Source organism: Mastacembelus armatus, chromosome 24, assembly GCF_900324485.2.
Source record: "Mastacembelus armatus chromosome 24, fMasArm1.2, whole genome shotgun sequence".
In the NCBI taxonomy this organism is placed as follows: domain Eukaryota; kingdom Metazoa; phylum Chordata; class Actinopteri; order Synbranchiformes; family Mastacembelidae; genus Mastacembelus; species Mastacembelus armatus.
The window spans coordinates 3,902,851-3,930,105 of NC_046656.1; the positions used below are offsets into that span (position 1 = coordinate 3,902,851).

The following is a 27,255-nucleotide window of genomic DNA, read 5'->3' on the forward strand; positions in this document are numbered from 1 at the left end:
CTCATAGTGGACTACAGGAAGGAGAAAGGTGACACACACATTCATATCAATGGAGAGGTGATGGACTGTGTCACTAGCTTCAAATTCCTGGGTATCCACATCTCCGAGGATCTCTCCTGGACTACCAACAGCTACAGTCTGGTCAAGAAGGCTCACCAGCGCCTATTTTTCCTGAGGGCTCTGAGGAAGATCCATCCTTCTTAAGCTCTTTGCCCTCCTGAATCTGGGAGGTGCTACAGGAGTCTCCGGACCAAGACAAGCAGGGTTAGGAACAGCTTTTTCCCCTCAGCTGTCTCTTTTCTGAACTCTGCCTCCACCGGATCACACACACATTGAGTGAACACATTATTATCAGTGTATATAACCTTTTCTGTATACAGTTTGCATATACAAATTATTTATACAATATCTTCCTCATTTTATATAACTCCTCTGCATACTGTTTACATATTTGCTCATTTGCACTCACTGTGTTTACCTCCCTCTGTATACTGTTTATATATTCAAATTATTTATATATGTTTATATATTGTTTATATATACAAATTATTATAAACTGATTATAATATGCTATTTGCACTGCGAAAATGCACTTTTGGTTAGATGCTAACTGTATTTCGTTGCCTTGTTCCCACATGTGCAGTGACAATAAAGTTGAATCTAATGTAATCTAATCTAATAAAGCATTAGTATAAGAATGAGAAAGCCCTGTATATGTGCACGTCGCACTGTCCATTGCTGGGATTTCTAATGTTTAAACTCTGGCATGGTGAAAGTTGTTGTTGTGTACTGTATGACCTGAGACCCCACAGCAGGTGAAATAAATGTCTAGACCTGCTGACTGAAGGTTTCTTTTCTTCTCCTGGCCCCAGACAAGGCCAGGATTGGCAATGATCATCAAAGACACAATCATGATTTTTATGTATATAATGCCCACCTCTATTAAATTTACTTTCAAGTAACAATTAAAGTAGCCATAAAAAATAAGCATTTTTAAAAACTATTTCAGTATTGCACATCAAAAGGAACAAATAATGGCTGCAACAGCTCTAGAATGTTTATGTTTACATTAGTGTATAAACAATTGAACTGTTGCGTTTTCTTTGGAAATTTAAAATGTGCTTTTGATATCTATATTGGGAGTGGGTAACCATGGACACTGCCATGTTGTGCCACAATGTTTTTACAGTAGCTCAGAAATAACAACCTGCTGTCTCTTGTGAGATAACAGCTAGTTAACATTAGCAATAAAAGTCACCAAAATGTTGGAAATGTCACAACTATATTTACTATCTTGCATGGAAGCCATGACTTATAGTTTTACATACTAAATAGGTTAACTTACTACAATTTCTAAATATTCAACTATACCCTTGTCATAAAGCTACTCAATGCAGTTGTTGAAGATGGCATGGCACCAGATGGTGAGTGGTATTCAGTTCCAATCTGCAACTTCACTACAAGATGACACTAAATCGTACACACTGAACCTTTAAATTCTGTGACAGACACCCTTCAGTATCTGCGCTTTCAAAAAGGATTTTTGTCATGAAATGAAAACTGACTTTAAATATAAAATATGCCATTGTGTAACAGTCAAGATCACAAATGTAAACATCTAAAAATAGCTTATAGCTATAGTAATAGCTATAAGCTATAACAATAGCTTACCACCAAAAATATGAGAAACAAAAAAAAAAAAAACACTGCAAATGACACCTGAAACTTCTAAAGAGATTGTATTATATTTCCAAAAATATATGTACAGTCTATTACAAAGGTTACAAAGCAAAAAGAATTGTCTATGTAACAAGAAATTGACTAATTAAATGATCTTACAGTTCTGCTGTTGGGTAAAATACCTTTGACCAGTGAATACTCTCAATACTTTCATCACAGAAAAATAAATAATAAATTGACGATTTGCATTTCTGTACAACCATTGAAAAGGCAAAATGAAAACAAAGTCAAAGAAAAGATGGAGATCCTATTGGCCGTCTTTGGTCCTAAATGAGAAATTATGTACAACTGAAGTCTTGTGGGTGACAATAATTAATCTGCAAGATAGAAAAATATAGTGCATTTTCAATGTATTCAGAGCTCTCTACTGAGTAATATGTGTAAAAAACAATATAAATAAAATGTACAAGTTTTACAATTAGACCATATACAAAGATTTCCTCAAATCCAGGCTCCTTCTAACACAATCAACAGTGCTTCGCTCTTTGGAATTATCCACCAGCTCTCTGAAGTGGTGAAATTAATTTCCAACTGCGGAACCACAAGATTTGAAAAATAACTTCATACTATCAGCTATTCTTGATTACAACCAGTCTTCTAAACCCTGTAGGTTTCTCTTTTTTGTATTTTATTATTATTGTGTTTTTGCTGAAATAGAGCCACAATAAAAACTCTTCCAGAGCTGAACAACCTGAAGTTCAGAATGTGATGAAACAAGCTGAAAGAGTGTAAAGTGACCTTGTTGGTGAAGGTTACAGGTGGTTTGGATTGGATTGTATCATGGTTCTAATCTCAATTTGGCTCAAACTGCTGTGTCCTCAGCACAAAAAAGGGGACAGAGGCATTCTACCCTGGAATTTGAGGGCCCGGTTTTAAAATCAGAGAGGGAGTCTGGGATCTGGGGGCTTGGAGGAAGTGGGGTGGGGTGGGGTGAGACAGAATGAGAGAGAGTGCTGCCTGACTGGAGAGTTTTGTGCCGACTGAATGACTTCATGCTGGTACTCAATTCAAAATTCTGGCCAAGGTCCAAATGCTGAGCTTTGCTGTATGGATAAACAGAGGGTGTGTTTGACACAGGGGCTCAGAGCTGGTCAGGCCAGATTCCTGTTGTCTCCTCTCCAAGGTGAGTCCCACAATGAAAAGGACCAAAGCACCCTTCCACACTAAGCTTGGTAATTCAGAAAAAAACAAGCTTTTATCAGCGCTTTTGACAGACAAATCAAAAGTTTCAGAGCTGTAATATAGTGAAATTACATGTTATAGAGCATCAGTTATTAATCACTGTATGTCAAGCTGAGCCTGGTGAACTCATTGACTTCTCAGTCTCAGTTTAATATTTGGATGGAAGAGGGACAGAATAACTGGTGTATAATTTATCAGAAACCATCCAAGCGGTATAAAAGCAGTTATCACAGCCCAAAATCATTTTTACTTGCCCAATTAAATAAAATGTAGCCCAATGGGTAAGAAAACACTGCTGGCAAATTATCCAGATTAGGATATAAATTAATTTTATAACTTTTAGATTTTACCCAGCACAGAAATTGCTGGCTAAAATACAAGGTCAAGGTCAATATCAAAGGTCAAGTCACTGGCAGCAGTAATGGCCTGGATTGGTAAAGTGAAATTTTTGCTGATGTCTATAATGTTCTCTTTACAAGCTGTTTGTACCCACCAAAGATTGATGGTGAGGGAAACGAAACATAACAATATGATAAGGACGTAGTCCATTTATTCTACTGAGTCTCTGTTGGTTAATCCTCCATTCAGTCTCCTGTGATCACTTCTGCTGTTTTGCAATACACACTCGTGAGTTCAGAGTTTTAATTTTTCTGTTTGTGTTGTCAGACCAAGAACAATGATGAAATCTCATCTGATGATCTAAGTGTGGTTCAGAATAAAAAAGCAATTTGAAGACATGTTTCACTGTTTGCTGACATCTCAGTCCAAACAATTATTCAATTAATGGAGTAAATACTTGACAGAGACGTCAGAGCGTTGCTTTGTTAACTTTTTACTCACACAGCCCTTAACCATGATGCGCAGACTGACGCCATTGTTTTCCAAAACTGCCATTAAACTAAAATACCAAACAGGAGTTTTCAGCTTTACCCATTCTGGACAGCATTAAGTGTGAACAGGAGGCCCAAGCAGAGAGAAAAAGAGGAGTTGTCAAATTAATTTAGGTTAATGTGGACCTAATCTAAGAGACAATGAAGAGAAGAAAGAAGCTACTGTACTATTAGGTTTACTGCTGTCAGTGAGCTCAAGGCTGAGTCTTGGAGTTTTTTCTATGTATCTGTTTAAAAGATTTGAGGAAATTAATGATGTTTGATAATATAATACTCTCTCAGCACTAAAATAAATTCTAATGGTTTCTGTTACCTCTCTTCTTCACAGGACAGCTAAATAACTGTATTCTCTTATCAAAGAATACTGCACTAAAACTTTTTTTTCTTTTTTGTATTTGAAGTGGTGACAGATGGCACCAAATAGTTTGATTGGCTTTTAGCATATCTTCTACAAAGGCCCCTTGTCTCTGTTCGCCATACAAAGCTTTATGGAAGAAAAGAGGAGCAATTTTAAGAGACACTTTAATGCATCTAAGCCTGTGAGGGATGGGTGGTGGAGATGCATGAATAAACAAGGGAGTAGGCATCGCTGCCTACGGTGGTTGAATGGCTGGGATTTAACATGACAATTTGTGTGTGATTCGGGCTTCATCGTTTGGTCCTGCATTTTCATACCCAAACCCTGAAGGGTCTCTTTGATATCTGGGTGGCGCATTGGTGTCAGAAGATGATGTGAGCATGGCTAATTGCCACCTTTCTAGTGTTTCCAGTGGTGCCTCTTTTATCTCTACAGCCACTCCAACATTTCCATGCTATGTTAGCTTTTCATTAAATGTTTAGCATATCATAGTGGCAAAATGAAACATGATTATTTTATTTGATGACATGACACACACGTTTTTCAGAGCACTTTCCAAATCATTTTTAGGGCAAAGAGGTACATTCCTTTCCTTTCTGATGGTAACTCTGCCCAAAGGGTTTGTCTCAGCACAGCACACATGTTTATACCTAGCACCTTAAAAATCTCAGGTGAGGACCATTTCTACCTGGTAGTTATTGCTCTATTTAGTCTATCTTGTCTTAGCTGACTGTGTCACTCGTGGCATTCATCTGTGTCTGCGAAGTTGATTTCACCAGTTCAAGTTGTAGATCATAAAGACATCACATTATAAAAACAAACAAAAATATCAGGAGCTTGTCCTCTCACATAATGAACCACAGAAAGCATTGCAATTAACTTGCCTAAAACAGAGGCAAAACTTAATCTACACATTTTAAGGCAGTATTACATCTACACCTTTCTTTGATCCACCCTTTAAACTGTATTTGCAGCTGAGCAATGGCCCAAACACTGTGCAACATTTTATGTGAAATGATGTGAAAACAATATGTGGTGGCTTCAATTTCAATACAATCTTTTAATTGTCCTAAAACAATCTACTAAATAACCAGGTAAATGTTTCTGTGTTTCTTGGTGAACACTAAGACAAAGGATATTGCTACTCTAATATAAAAGTCTAGTGATTCAAAGAACAATTCATGTCTTGCATCGTCTCAGCTTGTACTCTTCAGAAAATTCATTAATAAAAAATTCAAGAGGTTGAAACCGCATTAAAAACTGACTCTGGCAGGCCGCACACAAAGCCTGTTAGCATACCATTTTCAACAGCATGAAGGAAACCATGAGTGACTGCAAACAGTTCAAACTGTCCAGCAGGTCTGCACACAAACAGTACCTTTGAATCTGCATGTAAAGAGTTCCCTCCGCATGGGGATTAAGTATACCCTGTTGTCAATTCCAAATAGAAGAGAAAAATGGATCGCTGTATGCACAACGACACCGTGGCAGACACACACGCACACACACACACACACACACACACACACGCACACACACACAAATCAACAAATTAGAAAAAAGAAATAAGTGAATCCACGGCAAGAAGACAAGGTGTTTTTTCATAGCTATGGTGTGCACTTAAATCATTCATTAATTTAAAGAAGCGTCAAACTCCTTTCCGATGCGCCACTTGATATGTGGTTAAGTTCATAAGCGCTTCTAAAAAGAAAGAAAAAAGAAAGTTGTCTCATCCAGGTAGTTTCTTTGTTGTTGCTGTTTTTTGCCATTTTCCTCATTTAAGTGTCCTCTGAAGAGGCAGATTGCAATCCTTCACTGAGGACCAAAGGAATGATTTCACCCTAGACACAGCCGGAAGAGTCAGACATGACAGATGTCCGTTAACTTTGATGATTATCCCCGTTATGTCCCCGGCGCTGCTCCAGATAAGTTCTGCTGAAGTTTCGGCCCTGCTCTAGGCGGCCCGTTGAAGTCTGTCACACTTGCACACCTGTGCCATGGAGATGCAGCATCTGGGCTCTCATTGTCTGTATGCTGCTCATAATCTTTTTCTGATGGCCCACCAGTGTAATTCCCAAGCTCATCACGTCCCTGGAAGACAGGACAATGTATCAGTCAATGCACTGGACCACTCATGGAGAAAAAGAGTGAGATTTACAGCCTCTATAACAAAAAAAAAATCAGCCAGAAGCACTTATGAATCTCAATACATTTTAACATCAACTTCAAGAATAATGCTGCAAAAACTGATCTGAAGTCTTATTTTATTTTCTTGGCTCATATGCCCAGAAAGCTGACTTGAACCCTTAAGATGGATGTTGACATCTGATTGGGACTACATGTTCTGAGTTAGAACTCAAGGGGAAGCTACAGTTTACATTATTATTCATTATTATTATTATTATTCACGTGTTCTCAACCAGTAAGATTTGAAGAAAAGAGTATTCCCACAAGATCATACAGGTTAAGGTGGGAACACGCTATATGAGAATCTTTAAAATGGGATGGTTGGAGACACCCTTAAGGACACATTTTTACAATACATTCACTTTTGTATCTTTAACAGAGATTTCTCATAAAAATTGGTATTGGGTTGATTCAGGTATAGAGGAACGGTAATGGCAAACTTTGGAGTATAGACTGGATTCCTTAGCAGCTAATACCTACTACTAAATAATTTATCTTTAACATTTTAAAACATGTTTTATCTTCTGAGATTTTGCAACCGTTATACATTTATAACATTCATATGCACAGTAGCTTTCAGATAACTATACTGGTGAGTGTACAATGTAACTAAACTAAACTAAATAAAGCTAAACTAAACCAAACTAACATAAAATAAATACTGATTAAAAATAAGCTTTGGGTGAAGTTGGTTCTTACAATGGGCTGAGCATGGCTTATCAGCCCTCACTGGTCATGACAAATTTACCAAGCTAAAATAAAATCTGGAAAGATTATTGTTTCTGTTGTTGTGTTTGTCAGTCATAGATCTCCTCTTTTGTGTGGTCAGTTGCATTGTCATTTATATTTTTTTTAACATAATCACTGTTTTCTATTTTAAATTTCTAGTTTTCCCTATTTTCTTTTGGTGTTAAGCTACAATCAACACAGCCTAATACTTTCTTTCCAAGTACGAACCAGGCGTGGACCTGCATCCTAGAGCTGGCAGGATTGGGCACTTGTGGCCGTCTGCTGATTCTTTTAGGGTTACAATAACAGGCAGTTTTTCTGATATATTTCTATATCAGAAAAATTTCCTGCTTCATCTCAGAAAAATTGCCCTTGTTAAGCTACCTGCTCAGAAAAATAGAACAGTGAGTATAACTGTGCATAAATGACTAGATCGAATCAGTCCTGTAGAAACATGCACTTTATAGATTTATCAAGCAAACAGGTTAACAAAGAGGAAGTGCTGAGTTTACTATAACAGCAAATTAAAACAGTAGCAATTATCAGAGAGGCTTATGACTTTATAATATAGTAAATTAGAAGTAAAAATGTGTCTCATATACAGGCCTGTATTTTCTGAAGTTTAGGAAAATTAAGTCTCAGCTACTATTTGTAACTTGTAATCCTCTTGTGGTGGCAGTCAACTAAGTCTACACCTGAATGGAAAATGCAAGAAAATAGATTTGCCAACTCCGACTCAAATGGTAGAAGGTGAATTGTGAGTGAGCTCACAGTCCAAATGTGGCTGGTATTAATGTTCTCTAGTGATGCTTAACCCACTAGGGGCTTCATATCTACTCACTCGATTGACATCCTGGCCACAGATTCCAGGGAACTGTAGCCAGCTGCTGTGAAGTTGTCTCGGTATCGCTCCATCTTGATGGCTTCCAGCCACTCCCCCACTGAGCAGAAAGCAGTGAAGTCTGGTGTGCTCTGATCTAACAGTGGACTAATTGGTCTGCGGGATGAGCACAGAAAGATGTTTATGGCTTATGTGAAAGGGAAACATTCTGATAAAAACACAGTCAAGCAAGAGATGAGACAAAGCGGCAACGAAAGGGATCCAGCGGTGCAGCAAATTGCAAGAAGGGGGAAAAAACATTGCTGAATAGAGGCTTCAATCAATACAAAATTCACCAACAGATGTTGTATGTCAGCTTTTTGCTTCTGTTAAATATTTTTGTCAGTATCTTTTCAATCTGAATACATTTACCCCATACCGTCTCCATGTAATAAAGTGGTTTTTAACGCGTTATAACCTCTGACTCTCAATCTCACCTCAGGAAAGTATGGTCTGACTGCAAATAGAATTCATTTGACAAATGTCAGACTGAGCTCTGGAGTTCCCTCTGCACTGTAAAGTACCAGAACTCATTACAGAGATTGATTTAAAAGCCCTGCTATTGACCATAAAACCATGGAAACTGCTTTAGGGTATCGATCCCCTGGGATTTATCTTTTATCTGTGAACCTCTGGGGCTAAACGATCCAATGGACAATTTGGATCATCTACAAATGTGCTAAAATAAAAGTTACAGTTCTTTACTACACAAAGCCTTATTATTAAATAAATCATTTATGGGTTTATTTCCTCACCTTGTACATGTTCCCACTGGGGTTTTCAAGGTGTTAGGATTTCGGATCATCTTATCAAGGATGCCAACTATCTGGTCAAATTTGGGACGTTCGGCTCTGTCTTTTTGCCAACAGTCCAGCATGAGCTGATGCAGGCCTGGTGGACAGTCCATGGGAGCTGGAAGACGGTAGCCCTCCTCTATCGCCTTTATAACCTGGAGAATGCAAAACACTTGGATCATTATGAGCATTTCATATCACCCTAGCCCCAAAAAGCCTTTCAGATCAACATCACCCTCTAGCTAAATATAAATCCTAAACAATTTTGTATCAGTCTTTAATGTTTCCTAAAACCAGCCCTAGCCACCCTAACCAAAATGCCTTTCAGGGTTACTAATTGTGAATAGTTTACTATTATTCATGCCCATTTCATCATTTAATCACTGTTTTTGTAAACAACAGTAACAGAGCTTAATCATTTCATTGTTAGCTACAACAGGTGTTATACACTGAAGAATAAATGGCCTAACTGGATTTGATGGTTGTGTGCCAGTGTTGTTATAGACAATGAAAGTTAGCGGCACTGATGAGCTTTGAGGAGGAACTGTGAAGCAACAGGTTTCTCATCATACCCAATTCCATTACACTGATAGTGTATGCCACTCAGGTACTGTACATGGGCAAAAGCTCTAACAGCTCTTTCCATATGATGCCACTACTAGTGTCTCTTCTTTTAATGGAAGTGAAATAATAAATGGGTAGAGTACTCCATTAAGAAACTTATTTTAGTCATATCCTCCAATATTTCTATCAGTTATGACAACAGTTAATTCCGTAGTTTGACTTCTGAGATCTGGGACCTTTATTCAGTTTTACAAATCCCCAGCTAATTATCTAGGCCAATTATTTAGAAGAGAATCTGAATGTAAATGGACCTAAAGTGTCTACAATACAATAGTTGAATACTATGGTAAAGTGTATAGGTAAACTGTTTGTTTTTGCCCTGTGCACTCTGTTGTTGTCCCACTGTTCTCTAAGTCTCTACATCTCATCAGTGTAGCTGGTAAGCAGAATGTTATAATCATAGGTGGCCAAAACAATGAAAATAAAATACAATATGTAAGTAAATTTAATTCGATAGTCATGTTGAAACATTGCAATTCATTCAACTCAGACACATGTCATGGTCTTATGTTTTGGGGTTTCTGGTTTTGACTTTTATTTTGATTCTCCAGTTTCCAGTGTTACCTGTGTAGATCCAAGTAGCTTTATGTTTATTAGTAGAATTAGTTTCACCTGTTTTCCATTAGTTTTGTGCCCTAAGGTATAAATACCTCCTCCCATCTTTTGTTCGCTGTTGGAGGATTAATGTTAACTTTAAATTCATGTTCGTTTGTGTCTAGTGAGGGACGGAGGTTTATTTTGTATGCTTTCTAGAGAGTGTTCTCATTTGTGCCCGAGCCTGGTGGATCCAGGAATAATGAAAAAACTACTCTACTGCATTTGGGTTCTGCGTCTCTTCTCCTTCACCATCACCACCTTACCACCTAACAACACATTATCAAAATCAGACCTTTTCTGCAATTTACTGATTCTGGAAAGGTTGTGCATGTTTCTATTTTGCCTCAGCTAATTGTTGTCTTCCTTTACTGATGGACTGTGAGGTTCTGAATTGATTTTAAGATTTTACCAGTATTGGGAGTAATGCATTACAAAAGCAATGTCAATACAGTGATATTTTACTTCTTTGCTGTAACACAGTATAATGCATTACTAACAAAACCCTTTGCAATATCAGTAACACACAACACAAAACGCATTCTAACCCAAAATAAAGTGTTTTTTTTTGTTTTTTAAAAATAATTCACAAACAGTGAAACATTTAAGCACCAGAGAAAAAATTGAACAGGTAAAATTGCTGATGACTGAAATGACTATCGACAGGGTGTCTACATGTGCGTGATGCACATGCTCCTATTATTTTCAGTCCATCAGAGAAAAGGACAAGACTATAATAGTTAAGTGTAATCTATGTGTGACACCAAAGGTACTTACTACACTGAGAAACAGCCGACGTCCACTGGATGAATCATGGATTAATAAACTACATTTTAGCATTTTATAATGCCTAGTCATACTTTGGTGGTTATTTTGCTGAAAGCAACTCAAAAGGAATGCAAAAGTAGTGTATCTCATTACAATTCAGAGATTGTAATGTAACTAATTACTTTCAAATGAGAGTAACTAATAGTATATGATGTAAGAGAGTAGTTAGTGAGATACAGCAGGTAAAATAATTATTGAACACATCAACATTTTTCTCAGTAAATATATTTCTAAAAGTGCTATTGACATGAAATTTTCACCAGATGTTGGTAACAACCCATGTAATCCACACATGCAAAGAAATCAAACCAAATATACCCGCTGTATATTCCACAGTACAGTCAGTTTCTTCCCAGAGATTTATTTCCCACACTAAACAAAAGGCTGTATTTGTACAGCTGTGATAAAGAAGAATAAAGATCTATCTGCTGAGCCCTTAAAACCTAATCCATTGCAATGTGCATGCACTTTAACACAGAACTCATTAAAAGTTACTGCTGTAAGAACAGTAGGTGCAGCGGGCACTCTGATTTGAGGTTTTAGTTTGCTTCCTTTTTTATATGGATAAGGAGCTCTGTAAATTTCTGCATCAACTATTCCTGTCAGGAATGTTCAGACAAAAATGAGTCATGGGGGGGAAAGGTGTCAAAACTGTTGCTAAAAATGCATATAATGTTCTGCATCCCCAGAGGATGTTTGCTGACAACTTGACAAAGCGCAAAAATTTCTGACAGTGATTTCTGTCAAAGTAGTGAAGTGGCAAAACACCACTTTAATGCCCAGACATCTTGTTTAGCATTTATAACACCTGTTCTGTCTGCAGGCCTCTGCTGTGGAGTACTGAAGAATCTTAATCATGTTTAGCTTTGATGCTTCAAGTGCTGAACGCTGGGCACCATACAGGACTTAAGGCCAGATCTCACTCTGCTTCTACCATCAACCAAAATATATTGACTGTCCAACAATAAGGAAAAGTTTCAAGTGGCCTGGCGCAGTTGGGCTCCCACAGTGGGAAAAGTGCAGGAAAACAGCAGGAAAAGATGGCAACAACACTCAGAACTGCGAGTGACTCAGTCATTATAGCAATTTGTGACGTTTGCAAAAAGGAGTGTGGGACTTCTTTGAGGAAGAAAACCTTAGGCAATGTCAGGAGTCAGCTCAAACAATTTAGTTGATGGCAGGAAATAATCAGTATGAAAGTGATCACCTGGATTATGAGTCATGATTAGCCATCATGATTCATGATTCAAATTAGTTCCATTTCTGCGCTTTTAATACACATTCTTTTATTGATTTACAGAAACTAATGGAACCCCAAAGTCTCACTTTTAGCTCTGGTGCATGTAACACCAGCAGTGAGGTGAGAGAAAATATGGCACTTTGAAGCAGTGTGACTGCTTATACTGTGTATGAATTTTTTGCTACAGGAGCTGGAAAGTAGTGTTTTGCCTATATTGTGGTTGACTGAGGTGCAACTGTATTTGAGTAGCAGCAATTCTGTCATTTATATGGCGATTATCTTATTACTCTGAGGTACAAATACAGCCTGATGTTGCTGGCTGACATAAATATTGTAATTATCCAACATAAATCTGTACAATACAAGAGAGATCTAAACTAATGCCCTAATGCAGGGAATTTAAACCAAAATGAACCAAAATGAAACATTTAATTTTTCAATTAAATGTTCCAAAACACCCACAAAAGGAGTACTTAAAGAGGTACTACATAAAGTTGGGGGACTTCAAGACACAGATTAAAAAATAATGGTTATATTTGGATATATTTGCTAGTATTGGTCCAACTTTAAAAATGCAGAATACCTCATTTCCACTAATGCACTGATTTATATAATCACAAAGCTCATCTAGAGCTACAGAAGAAAGTATTAACCACTGACACACACTGAGAAGTACTACCCATGATGAGTAAACCTGATTAGTGAATTTGTTAGAGATTATCTATGACTTTCTGATTTATATGTTTAAAACAAAACACTGAGTTCAGTGTAACATGTTAAAATGTCTAAAATGTTAAGGAGTTGTTTGTCGTATAATCGGTTCAACACCGCTACTCGCACTAGTCCCCATTACCATAAGTCATTATAAATCTTTAAAGAAATTTGACTTAAAACCTTGCTGTTATTCATACTAGCACCATCCATTCCATGTTTTCAGGACTTCATTTTTATGCCTGTCCCATTTCGGGTTTGTTTCTTCTTCAAATGGATTCAAAGTTCATGAATATAACAAGACTTCTTGAACCAATTAAGACCATGGTTACTGTCCCTGGTGAGCTGTCTTCATGGGGGTCTCATAAAAAACAAACAAACAAACAAAAACAAAACTTTTGGTCTCTTGAGTTTCTGTGTTTAATGGGATGGCTTCATTAGGGATAATTTGAGGTGATTTCTGGGAAACTTTTTTGTATTCTTTCAATTCATGTTCCCCTTTGGATCCTTAGTTAAGATTGCAGTCTCAGAAGAGACAGAGGTTGGAGCTCATACATAACCAGTAAAGCAATATGCTTTTCATGGATTTATAATTTGAGACCTTTAATACACCTCAAAAACACAATACTCCACAGTTCTATACTGTACTAATGACCACTGTCATTTTTGATCTGTTCTGTTTTGTATCAAACTTCCAATGACATAAAAAAATGAAAAATGTCACATTTGAAAACAGGATAAATTTTCACACTTACTATTGATATACTTTTGTCAACTTCTCTATTTGAATAAATCCTAAAATTGAATGTGAAAATATTGTCTATGTGCCATACTGTAGAAATCAAATAAAAAAAGGATTAGGATAAAAATAGGTTTTAAGACTATATCAAAAATATTTTGCAGTCTTTACACTAAATTACTAACCCAGTCCTAACTCAATTTGCTCCCAAATTGCTAAAATTCCTAAATGAACATGAGAAATGAGAAATATTAACTAATGTAAAGCTCTGTTACATCTTCTGCCCAATAAGATTGGTACAAGATTACAGTCTGTGATTACTAGTCCATCAGCAGAATAGCAAAATGTTTGTAATGACTTGTTACCAGGTAATAACTCACGTCTTGATTGGACATATCCCAGTAAGGCCGTTCTCCATAGGACATGACCTCCCACATTACAATGCCATAACTCCACACGTCACTTGCAGAGGTAAATTTACGATACTGGATGGCTTCTGGTGCAGTCCATCGGACGGGTATTTTGCCACCCTGTTTAGTAAAATGCAGGTCAGTGGCTGAAGCAAAGCAAATTTTCTATATCCTGCATCTTCCCCCAAAAAAATCATGAAGGGTCAAAACACAAACTTCCCCATCAACAAAAATAATTAAAATATGTATTTACAGTATAAGGATTTATAAACTGTAACTAATAAAATATTAATGATTAACACATCACCTATAAATGCTTTACAGGCCAATGAAAACTCATAAGTAATAACAACAAATGTCCTATTTTTGGTGTATCTGTAGTGCAACAAAGTATCTGCACCACGGTCAGTTTATTAACATAAAAATCCAACTGCAGGTTTGTTTGCTCATTGTAAATGACTAAAAACAGAAAAACATAATGGCTTATTAGAAAGCAATACGCTTAAATACTCAATCAATACTCAATCAGTGAGTTGTTTTATATAATGGGATATAATGGGGTCATCTAAAAAAAACATTACTAAATGATGATTAACATTAATTAGTTACAAAAATGCTTTATTTGAACATTGTGCTGAAATACATCTTGTGTTGCATATTATGGTTCAATCTAAAAGGCATATACTCATACTGCTGCTCTATTTTTCCGCACCAGCTATGACTGGATTAGAGAATTCACACAGGTCTCTGGGCAGAGAGAGGAAGCACTTTAATTGACTCACAGTTGTTGTGTAGACAGCCTCGGGATCGTCGTCTATCACCCTTGACAGGCCAAAGTCAGATACTTTACATACAAGATTGCTGTTGACAAGGATGTTTCGTGCAGCCAGATCTCGATGGACATATCCCATATCGGAAAGATATCTCATGCCTGCTGCTATGCCCCGCAGCATCCCCACCAACTGGATGACTGTGAACTGACCATCGTGTTTCTGCACAGCACACACAGGAAACACAGGCAGGTCAGCCATCTTCAGTGACCAGCAGGGAAATATAGGTCACAGCACTGTAGCAGCACTAACACAGGATTTATGATTTTCATACAATGCACAGATTCTACAACAGATTGTCTGCTCTTTGGTACACTTTCTGGAAAAAGCAAAGAAAACTTATAAAAGATGTTGCTTTTAGCCTCCTATGCTTTGAAGGTGATACTTACCCTGAGGAAAGCATCTAATGAGCCATTCTCCATGTATTCAATGACAATCATGACTGGTTTTCCTAGAACAAAAAAAGGAGATGATTAATTGATATCTAAATTTTGTTTGCTTACAGAATGCTTCCAAACAAATGATTACGCTGAAACTGCTTCCAAGCTATTTTTAGCTGCGTTTTTCATTGGCTTTTAATTAAAAGTTGCCATCTGCTCCTTTTATTACAGTGTCTAAATGAGAAAATGTTAAACAGGTACTGTGGCTAATTTAATCAGATATAATGTCATTCTAACTATGGCACTTTTACCTCCCAAAGCTAAATATACTCCAATGATCACGGTTTGAATTGTTTAATCGCATCAGCATAGGCTTCACAGTTAACGCTTTCATCTCTGTGTTTATACCTCTTGTCACAACTCCTTCCAAATGAACAACATTGGGATGGTCAAACTGTCCCATGATGCTGGCCTCACACAGGAAGTCCCGCCTCTGCTTCTCTGTGTATCCTACTTTTAACGTCTTGATGGCAACTGACACATCCCGCTTTCCAGGCAACTTCAGACGCCCGCTGCACACCTCCCCAAACTCTCCTGTGTGGGGGGTGGAACCATTCATGAGTGAGGGGTTGGGGGTAAAAAAAAAAAATCCAGCACTTCACAATGACAAATTTATTACTGTATTCTGAGACAAAGCAGCTGTGCTGTGGTGGAATACAAATTTGAGTACAACACCTTGTTATTCACAGGGGAGTGAAACCAAGACCTATAATAAGACATGCTAGAGATGCATAGATACTTTCACTGACCGCCTCTGTAAAACCCATGTGGCAGCAATTTTTCAGCTTTGGGAATCTCTGTGACTGCTACTACTAGAAGCAACACACACATTAATTGCAATGAACTTTTTCCCCTTTTTGCAATTGCACTGTCAATGTACAATGCATAAAACTGTGTCCCTACTCAAGGTGTAAATATTTGGCTGTCAGTGTGATAAATGAGAGCATGGAGTGACTAAACAACAAGAGCTGGGAGACACAGGATAGGCTTACCTGCTCCAATAACCCGCTCAATTTTAATGCATGAGGCATCCAGCTCTTTGGCAAATTGATGGACAGCCCTGTTTGGGTCCTCGTACGTTTCAGGGTCGATGTAGGTTTTGGTGCCTGGAAATTTAACTGTAGAAAGGTAAGAGGATTACTGTAATGATTAAATATGCACACCGTGCACCAGCAGTCACTTGACAGGCAAACGATTACCAAGACCAGTGATTCAGAGGGAACTGCTGAACAGCAAGCGGCCGGTGTCAAAAGGGTTTTTGCACAGGAGAAGTCATCACAAAAACGAAGCAAAGATTTGAATAACCCGTGTATGGTGCATTTTACGATGCTGCCAGTTACCTTTCACCTCCCTGCAGCTGAGACTCCTTCACTGAAGAAAAAGAGTCAGCCATTTTGGTTTATACACCTATCACACTTTCAGTTTGATCAACATTCTTCTTATGGCCCAAGTTGTTAAAAAAAAAATAAAAAAAACTTGTGTGACAGTTTTCTGAAAACAAGGAAGCACTATAATAATTTGAACATTGTAAACTGAATATCTAATATAACAATAAAATTTTAACCAAGATTTAAATTCTACTTTACAAGATTGTACATGGAAAATCTTCATATATAAGACTTGAATTCTCATTAATACCCAGTTTGTTCAGTTTTGTCAAGGCTTGTTGGCAAGTTGCCATTCTATCAACTCTAACTCAGCATATATGTTAATGTTTTGTACCCATGGTGCCTGTATGGGGAGAAAGGAAGAGAGTTGCAGAATAAACTGATTATGCAGAGGAAATAAACATCCTAAACTACAAGAATTTTAATGTGGCAACTAATTCATTGCGTGATAAATCTCTTAAGAGACCCAGCTGAGCAGCAGGAACTGGAAACCTAACGCATTAATGTTAGTGTTTCAGAGTTCACAAAACCCCTGACAACGCTCTGGAGTTTTCACCCTCACCACGCTTTATATCTGATTGGTGGAGATTGTTGACACTTATTTCAGAAAATAAATCATTTCATCTTTATGTTGTTTCCAACATTGCCACTAGAATTGAACATCAATGGCGGATAAGGCCTTTTCAGTACAGATACAAACGCTGCATTATCTACCATAAAATAAGTCTATAAATGAAACTAAATAATATTTTGCAGGGAAGTGGGATACTGTTGGGTGCAGTTCTTTTGTTACAGATTGATGCCTCAGGGAAGACATTTGAGATTTTGTAAAAAAAAAAATTAAATCCATGCAGTTTCAAATAACACTGATATTGAACCAGTTCATGAATATCAATAAGGTGAGAATGTAAGCAGTATTTTAGGAAATAGGGAAAACAAACAAGGTTGGATAAAGGCCAGAGATGGGGGAGTGGGCTATCATTTTAAACATCGCTCCAAACAGCAAATTATAGTATTGTGCACCATTAACACCCCCTCTACGATATACTGACTAAACAGAGTAGCAGCTGCAGTGGGAGACTCATCTCACTGTGCTGCAGAACTGAGAGGTTGAGGAGATCCTTTGTCCCCACAGCCATTAGACTGTTTAATAGTAATTGTTGACATGTTAGTTATATGTTATTGACTGGGTGCCTTTATCTGTTTATTATATTTTATACTGAAATTTCTATGTTAAAGTTATAAGAGCTGCTGGACAATCTGAATTTCCACCAATGGGAGGTGAATAAAGTATCTATCTATCTATCTATCTATCTATCTATCTATCTATCTATCTATCTATCTATCTATCTATCTATCTATCTATCTATCTATCTAGTGAACAGGCCACTTATGGGGCCTATTACACTATGCATTTTAAATTCCACTGATAACAATATAACCTGTCAACATCAAAATTTAATGAGTACAGTCATATTAACAGGGGATAAACACTGGACCAAACAGCCCAACTGAACTCCAAGCTCACCAGCTGAGAGACACTTATTCTTTGTTTTGAGGAAAGGCAAGTGGGACAACCTAACAACAAAAATACAACAAATGCATTGTGCAGCGGATGCTGGCAGCTGAGATTTCCTTCCACTTGGACCCATAATTGTTTCGTCCATCTGAGATGCCAGTGGATCTGATAAGAAATGTCTTATCAGGTCTTCCTCGCTGCTACATGGCAGACAAATTATGTCTACATGTTGAACTCCTGAGCTATCTAGTTCTGTCGCCCAGGCAGCCTCTTGTCATTTGATATTGCATGGCAGATCCCTCCATTAAGCTTGACACCAGCCTTGTTTGTGTTTTCTCCTATTTTCTTTCTTCAGGAGTTGAGACCTGTGAGCTGCTGAGGTGCATCTGTCATATACTTAGTAGTAGCCAACTTGGGCTCCCTGGCACTGCCTCTGCTTTATTCTGTATGTTTTGTGACATCCCTGACCCTTTGTTTCCAAATCAGCAGTTTGCCTACAGCGCACATCATTATGGCTCCACTTGGGGAAGCTGTCTACAGCTGTGTCTCCAGGGGCGTTATTAGGGTGGTGGATCAGTGTTAAAAAAAAAAAAAAAAAAAAAACATCTAACTGATAGAAGGTGCCTAGAAGCAGCACCTGGCACAGAGCAAACCATGTGTACACCAGAAATCCTGCTACTTGCTAAAACCTTTTGAGCTATGGCTTTTACATTTTTTTTAAAGAACACTTCCTCCTCATGGGTCAACCCGTTGCTGCCTCCCTGACAGCTGTCACACTCATGTGTTTGTAGTTTCCTGACTTCTTCATATCTGCAGATTGAGTCAAGCCAATCAGCAGATGACGTGAATCTTGACTGTCCCTGGCTTTGACTCACATGAAATAAAGTGGGACAGTCATACATTTAGGGCTTTAAAGCACCCTTTCTGTTGAGTATGCAGTGATTGAGATGTCTCTACATACAACATGTGTGCATATGCATGTACATACACGTGTGTGTGCATGTGTATGCGTGTGTTTGTGCAGACACATGCAGCCTCTTACACTGGAAGTAGAGCTCTTCATCTCCCTCCTGATCTGCTTTGCTGTACCCACAGTGCCTGCACGGGGGGAGAGGAAAAGAGGAGCAGAATCAACTGACTGTATGGGAGAAATAAATGCCCTAAATTACAAGAATTGTAATGTGGCAACTAATGTCGTGCCTGACAAATCTCTTAGGAGACCCAGCTGAGCAGCAGGAGCTGGGAACACAACATCCTAGTCTGGTAACGTATCAAATCATGTAACATTTCAACAAATACATGCACTGCAAAGGATTGTTTAGCCTGTAATATTAATTTGTATCCATTTGCTGAAGGGTCCCTTGAGCAGTGGATTTGCTGCACAAGGTTGGTCTTTGAGTACTAACTGAAAAAAGCAGTGATGTGAGAAGGTGAAATAAATCACAAGTGATGAACATGCACTTACTGCAGATAAAAGAGAATGCATGTGTATCGCAGGTTTCTGTATACTTTAACTCATAGAAACCCAATCTCTTTTTACTTGGTTTTCACTGCTTTATTTACAGGAATGTGGAACTATCACTACTTGTCTTAGCGCTGCACTTCTAGTTAGTTTTAATACATTTTATCTGTGGAAAACCTAGCAAGTGGAATTTTAGTTAAGATATTTAGTCAGACTATTGTTTTCAATGTTGAGAGAGACATTCTATACTCATGCAATAAGTTGTTTTATTCACAAAAATTAGGCTACTCAAAAATGTCATCAAAGACAAAGACTAAAAATGTTAAATTGCATAAAAGTGAAAATCACTGTATTATGCAATTATTTTGAAATTGCTTGTTTTTTGCCTGCTTTTCCACTGATTTACCTTAGAAGGTAAAATAAGAATTGCTTAGAGTGTCAGATGTGTATGATATGTGTATGTTCTGTTTAGACTAAGTTAAGACTTAGAGAAGAAGACAGGCACTTTTTGATATAAAATAGGCCAAAAAGAAACAAATACTGATAAACCCACCATTAAAAGCAAGCGCTGATGAAACGCCATTCATGCAGATAAAAACACAGATAGGGTATGAAGTATACAGATGAATGGTATAAATGATAGTGGGAAGGTTATTGTGAAAAAAAACATTACCATACTTCATCCTGCCCTCAGCAACTCACACACAGGAATGCAGAGCCAAACCTTTCTCATTCTGTTGTATTTGTCTTATAATGGGTCTGCATACAAAAAAATATCTGGGCTGGGGGGAGTGATGCATCACAACCCATTAGCACAGCATGCCACAAAATGATGGGTGCATGTGTGTGTGTGCGGGTGACAATTCCACAGACGTGGAGGCCTGTGAGTGACAGAAAGGCTAATTGACAAGCGCAGACTCACAGGAGCGGAGAGTCAATGGGGCCCGCGAGAGCGTACCTTCTCCCAATGATGAAGCCGAACACCATGAACACCAGGATGATGGTCCCCGCCACAGCCACCACCGCAATGATGATGACGGGATTCTGCTCGCTGGAGACAATCGCAGCTGATGAGACGGACACACAGAAGCAGACAGACATGGACAAAGACAGAAAAGCTCAGAGTGAACAGCACATCAAAGTCTACAATCTGCAGGATATAATTGAGCCCAATGAGCGGCATGGAGATTGATAACCTCCTCCTCCCCCCTTCCCTCTGAGACAGTGGAGGAGGGACGCTTCTATTTTTGAGCCATCCTTATACACACAGCTCTACTGTTTCAGAAAGTGGGCTTAATAGTCCCAGACGGCAATGGCAATGCCCTTCATCTCAAACAAAGACACATTCAGGTTGGATTGTTTCCCATTCAGAGCTCTCACAGTGCTCAGACTGTTTGCGTTGACAAACTGCTGATTGCTCCAAAGAATGGCTTACCGTAGCATTGTATAAAGTCAATGCAAGTGGTCTATAAGAGCGAAAATTCATGCATTTTAAATTAAGTAGATCTGTGCTATATAAATACCCAGAAAGAGAACGGAGAGACTTTTTTGTGACCTATCTGAGAAGCATTGATGATAAAAAGCTGCTGACATTTGATCTGTTACTTAGTCAGGCTTTAGTATGTCACCACTTGTCTGTATTCGGAGGAATTAGATAGATAGATAGGTAGAAGTACTTTATTCATTCCAAACTGGGAAATTCCACTGTTGCAGCAGCAAATTACAGGCACTCAACATAAACATAAATCTCACAAGGAAAAGAAAACAATATAAGAAATTATTTTTAAAAAGATAGAGGAATATATAAATTATACACAAAAAACAATATACAATAAGTGTGCAAAAAATTTCAAAGAGAGAACCTGTGTGGAAATATTGCCAGTTCAGACAGTCAGTCCAGGGTGTTATCTGACACACAGAGAAGATGTGTTGTACAGAGTTATAGCATGAGGCAGGAAGGATTTCCTGTAGCGATCCTTAAGACAACAAAGCTGTCTGAGCCTTTTGGAGAAGGTGCTCCGTTGTCTGTCCAGCACAGGATTGGAGAGGGTGGTCAGGGTTGTCCATGATTGATAAAAGTTTGTTTAGTGTCCTCCGCTCCATCACAGCCTCTCAAAAGTCTCCTGTCTGCAGCCAAGGACAGCGCCAGCCTTCCTTATCAGCTTATTCAGTCTGTTAGAGTCACTGGCGGCAATGCTGCCACCCCAGCAGACCACATAGGAGAACAAAGTACTGGCCAGACTGGTAAAAGATTTCCAGGATCTTGCTGCACACGTTGAAGAACCTCAGCTTCCTCAGGATGTAGAGTCTGCTGCAGCCCTTCTTGTACATAGCTGTGCTATTGGCCTTCCAGTTCAGACTGCTGTTGATGGTCACTCCCAGGTATTTGTACTCCTCCAACACCTCCACGTCCCTCCCTAGGATGCAGAGGGGCTTCGAAGCAGTTCCCTTCCATCCTGAAGTCAATCACAATTTCTTTGGTCTTGTCCAGGTTAACCAGCAGGTGATTCCCTCCAGCCCACTCCACAAATCTGTCCACCAGTCCCCTGTACTCCTCCTCCCGTTCACCTCGTATACACCCAAATGCAGAGTCATCAGAAAACTTCTGTAAATTACATGACTCTGAGTTGTACTGAAAGTCTGAGGTGTATAAGGTGAACAGGAAGGGAGAAAGCACAGTGCCCTGTGGGGCTCCTACACCGCCTCATCACCACATCAGACAGGACACCACCCAGCCATACAAATTGTGGCCTATCTGTCAGGTAATCAGTGATCCAGGAGACAGTGATCCACCAACACCCATCAGCTGTAGCTTCTCTCCCAGTAATATAAGCTGGATGGTGTTGAAGGCACTGGAGAAATCAAAGAATATGATTCTCACTGTGCCACCACCACCATCCAGGTGTGACAAAGCTCACTGCAACAGATAGATGACAGCATCATCCACCCCCAGACGCGGCCAATAGGCAAACTGTAGAGGGTCAAGAGATGGTCTCACCTGCGGCCCAAGGTGGGCCAACACCAACCTCTCCAGCACCTTCATCACATGGGATGTGAGGGTAATTGGATGATAGTCGCTGAGGCCAGATGGAGATGATTTCTTGGGTACAGGAACCAGACAAGAGACCTTCCTCAGCTCTTCCTGGTCTCAAGACCTGAAGGCTCTCTTTTTGTTGTTGAGCAGAGTCTTCAGGTCAATGGTGATCCACGGCTTGTTTTTGGGGAAACAGCAAACAGTCCGTGAGGGCATGACGGTGTCCTCACAGAATTTTATGTACTTTGTGATGCAGTCTGTCATGCTGTTGATATCCTCCCCCATGAGGCTGGCAGAGTGCCTCCCAGTCAAAGCAGTCTTGCAAGGTCTCCTCAGCCTCCTGCGTCCATCTCCTCAAACTCCTTATGGACACAAGCTGCCGCTGCACAAGAGGGACATACCTTGGTGTGAGCAGGACTAAGTTGTGGTCTGATCTGCCAAGAGGGGAAGGGCAGTGACACTGTATGCATCCTGTGAATGTGCATACAGTAAGTCCAGAGTTTTATTGTCATGAGTTGGGCAGTCCACATATTGGATGAAATCAGTTAGAGCTGATTATCATGAGAACATTTGGGTGCTCTGTCTGCAGCAGCCTCGGCAACAGCTGATGCGGGGATGTAAACAGTCATCACAATAGAGGATGTAAACTCCCTCAGCAAATAATAAGGACGTAGCCCGACAGCTAGTAGTTCCACGTTTGGGCAACAGAGACATTCCTTGACACGGATATGTCCGGGATTGCACCACCGTTCACTCACATACAGCACAATCACGCCCCTTCTTCTTACCGCTGTCAATCACATCCCTGTCCGCCCGCACAAAGCCGGGTGCTGCCACACTGTTGTCCGGGATGTGTGGGTGCAGCCACGTCTCCGTGAAACTCAATAAACTGCACTCACAGAACTCCCTCTGGGTGTTGATCAGCGCCACTAGCTCTTGTTGGTGAGAGAGTGTAAATTCCCCATAATAATCCCAGGAACAGCAGCTTTATGTCTACTCCTCTTAGCCTTCACCTTAACTCCAGCTCCACATTCCTAGCGTCTCCTCCGTAACTCCTTTGAGATTTCAGGCCTGGCTCCCAGTGGCAGTACAGGCTTTCCCAACGCTAACAGCTGGTCACTAGAGTAAACAATGGGTATTGCCCTCCGTTACAGAAAGTAACGAAAGCAGGAGTAAAACTAACACTGCTGAGACAGGCATCCACCTCCGACGGCGGTGCCAACGATAATGACAGTAACAATTAAGAGCACTCAACTGTCGTATTATACACTTGCAGGTTTCCTTCTTGAATCTTCACTGAGGGTGAAGATGTGAAGGTTGACTGTGCCAATCAAAGACACTTTGACTGGACTGCAAACTTCTAACCTTGTGACAGGACACACTCTGCATGTGGTATGAGTAATTAATGCAGAAATGTAGGATGTAAAGTGGGTAGGATGTACATTTGGTTAGGCAGATTAAAAGAAGAGAAATGAATGAAAGCCTGGAAGGTGTTAGTTCACAGAATACCTGGACCAAAAGTTATTTATTATGCATTCAATAACATTTACATTTGTAGCAATTTAAAATGTCACTTTTTTTTTTTTTTGTTTAACTGCAGTATGTTTGTGGTGCCCTGATGGCGGCATTGTGTCAGGAATGCAGTGATTTTAATCCTCCACTAGGCTAAAGAAATTCAACATGCAGTTCTCCTTTCTGCCACCAGATGTCGCAAAACCTATTAGCCTGTTTGTGGATGTGTAAACATACAGGAACTGTAGTAGATAAATATTTTTAATCTGTTACACCAGGTCTCATGTATCTAAATGATCTATTGAACATGGAACACAACGCCATAAGTTACCAATTACGTAGCCCAGTTACGTATAGTATGTATGTAGTTTGCTAGAATGAAATTGCAAATTTGATATACCACACAGCTGTTGTCACAACCATATGTTGTCTTTAATTTTATCAGCAAAAATATTGCCAACTAGGCTCCATTAAAACACTTTAGAGCTGATCACAGACAGGGGAGACTACAAGTTTAACAGCGTACTACTGCACTGTCTATTTTAAATCAACTTTCCCAGATTACTATTTTATAGTCTACTTCAGCTCAAGTTCGATTCTGGAGTGCTGCTAGAGTTCTGTAGCAGCTGCTACAGAACTGCTACAGAACACTGCTGCCATGTGTCAGTAAACTGACACATGGCAGCAGTGCACATATCGCACACGTAATGGCGTAACTTCATTAATTATTAATATCTACAAGTTTATACAGTTGTTTCTGCAAGGTATACAGTACCTTTGTTACAGAGAGGAGGCTGACGCATAACAGCTGAAACAAAAAACAGCCAAGCTAAGCAGGATATACACAATACAAATAAAATAAAAAAATATACTATAATTAGGGTATAAACACTGAGTAAGCAATTGTATCCAAATTGTGCAAAGAAATTTTGTTACGTTGCGCATTCACATTTGAGGCATTATGAAACTATATTGCACATTTCAAATTTCTATGCTGAAACTGTATTGGACTTTACATTCAGTAAGCTGAACATATTCACAGTTTTACAGTCAGTATGTATGTGTGTGTGAGAGCGTGTGTGTTGTATATACTGTATAACAATATAACAATTGCACAGCTGGTCAATAAAATTATTTTATAACTGCAAATAACTTACTAAGTCTTAAAGAAAGATGGATGTTTACAAAGTAGCTAATGGCTTATTCTGAAATCAATATCACTTGCATGTTTGCATGTTAAGCAAAGACCCTGAGTGAGCACACGGCTAGCTTAGCTCATCCTAAATACTGAAAGCAGTGGGAAAAAATGTATTCACTACATCTAAGCCTCAGTAATTAATCACAGCTATGTGCAGGGAATGGGCACGGTATCCCAGAGTCTTATGCTGTGCTAACCATATCCTATAACACATTGATATCAATTTGATATAAACTTTATCCCCTTGGTCTGGTAAAGCTAATGAGCATATTTCCCAGAATGTAGATTTTCCTGTAGCATATGCCCTGTTATTTACTTATTTCAAATCAGGAGCAACACGATGGTTTAGTGGTTAGCATTGTTGCCTCACAGCAAGAAGGTTCCTGGTTTGAAACCCATCAGGAACCTTTCTGTGTGGAGTTTGCATGTTCTCCCTGTGCTTGTGTGGGTTTTCTCCAGGTACTCTGGTTTCCTCCCACAGTCCAAAAACATGTATGTCAGGTCGATTGGTGACTCTAAATTGCCCATAGGAGTGAGTGTGAGTGTGTGAGGTCGTTTGTCTCTATGTGGCCCTGTGATGGACTGGTGACCTGTCCAGGGTGTACCCCTGCCTTTCACCCAAAGAGAGCTGGGATAGGCTCCATCAGATCCCTGTGACCCTAATAAGGATTAAGATAGATCATGAATGAATGAATCGATTTCAAATCAGCCCACCTGCTGCTAATGTCCTGCATTAATGTGAGGTTTTCAGACAGGCATAGGTTACTAGCCTGATACCCAACCCTTGCAATACCTAGTATTCTGTGGAAATCCCTCATCCAAGTACTAACCATGCCCAATCCTTCTTGCCTCCCAAGGCAGTCCAGACTGGGCTTAACCAGGGTTAAGTAAAAAGATGCCATTCATTGCCAAAATATTTAAAAAAGCCACCCTAGTGGAAAGTTTTGACTACATTTGAAAAAGTCCAAAAGGTGGCAGAAAGAGTAAAAAGACAGCAACTCTGGCCTCATCTTATGTGTTTTCATGTTTACAGTATTTATAATGCTAGACATTATGAGCCAAAGCTCAAACTGCTCACAGACACATCCCTTGCGAAAAGTTACAATAACTTACTGTGACACTCGGCAAAGCTAACATAACTGATTAGATTTAAATCAGCTTGTCCTTCTAGTTAATGATTTTTCAAGACATTTTTTGTTTGCTTTGCTTGAAAGCAAATTATTTCCCTGAGCTACATCACTACAGTAACTAGAAAAATTTAACAGGTAATGCATTCATATGGAGTCATCCGCCTGTGATCCGAAACACTGCGCTGATATACTGATGTGGTCAAATGGTAACTCTGTTGGGGATTTGGTGCCTTTGGAGACATGCTAATGCTCTCTGTGAGCTTCTCATTCAAAGGTTGATTAGACAGGTTACAAACTTGAAGGAAGATTGGAATACAGTAAAAAAGACTATCACAATGATACATCAGTGGTTGCTTAATGTTATAGTAGCTAACAAAGCTCGTACTTTACCACCTGCTAACTAATAGATCCAATTCATCAACTCTTTCTTAGTGTCACTTAATGATGACTTCCTTTTGTAAGTTTAGGACTACGTTTGGAAAAATGAGAAATAGACTAATTATGATGCAAAACCTATCAAAAAGAAGGCTGGACCAAAAATGACATAAAAATGTTTTGGTGGTGTCTTGTTAACCAAAAACATTTCCCCAAGTAAATCAAACCCACTTCAGTGATTCTTTTCAGCGAGCAGTTTGCAAAGGGCTACACTAATGAAATACACTAAACAATATGGCTGTAAACCAGAAGCTTTATATTTATTCAAATGAATAAAAAGAAGGTCTAAAGTTAAAAAACAAATTTTAAAAGGCATTGAGGAAATGGATGTAATAGTTGCAAATAGAAAAGTGTGGGTCTAAAGAAAAAATGCTATTTATTTTAAGGTGCCAGAGGGTTAT

General features: G+C 39.0%; 1 protein-coding gene across 2 annotated transcripts in view; it reads right to left on the bottom strand.

Moving 5' to 3' along the window:
* Positions 1 to 1,720: 1,720 nt before the first annotated feature.
* Positions 1,721 to 27,255, bottom strand: part of epha7 (eph receptor A7) — an 88,136-nt gene continuing 62,601 nt past the window's right edge. Inside the window, exons 8-17 of one of the 2 annotated variants that reach the window (XM_026318114.2) lie at positions 20,504 to 20,612; positions 19,126 to 19,181; positions 16,169 to 16,294; positions 15,525 to 15,710; positions 15,126 to 15,187; positions 14,689 to 14,898; positions 13,877 to 14,026; positions 8,722 to 8,915; positions 7,928 to 8,083; positions 1,721 to 6,261 (exon numbers count right to left, since the gene is read on the bottom strand). In XM_026318114.2, the coding sequence (XP_026173899.1) occupies positions 6,147 to 6,261; positions 7,928 to 8,083; positions 8,722 to 8,915; positions 13,877 to 14,026; positions 14,689 to 14,898; positions 15,126 to 15,187; positions 15,525 to 15,710; positions 16,169 to 16,294; positions 19,126 to 19,181; positions 20,504 to 20,612 (1,364 nt within the window). In that variant the 3' untranslated portion in view covers positions 1,721 to 6,146. Of the gene's footprint in view, positions 6,262 to 7,927; positions 8,084 to 8,721; positions 8,916 to 13,876; positions 14,027 to 14,688; positions 14,899 to 15,125; positions 15,188 to 15,524; positions 15,711 to 16,168; positions 16,295 to 19,125; positions 19,182 to 20,467; positions 20,613 to 27,255 lie in introns of both variants that reach the window. The other variant, XM_026318113.2, reaches the window with a different exon arrangement.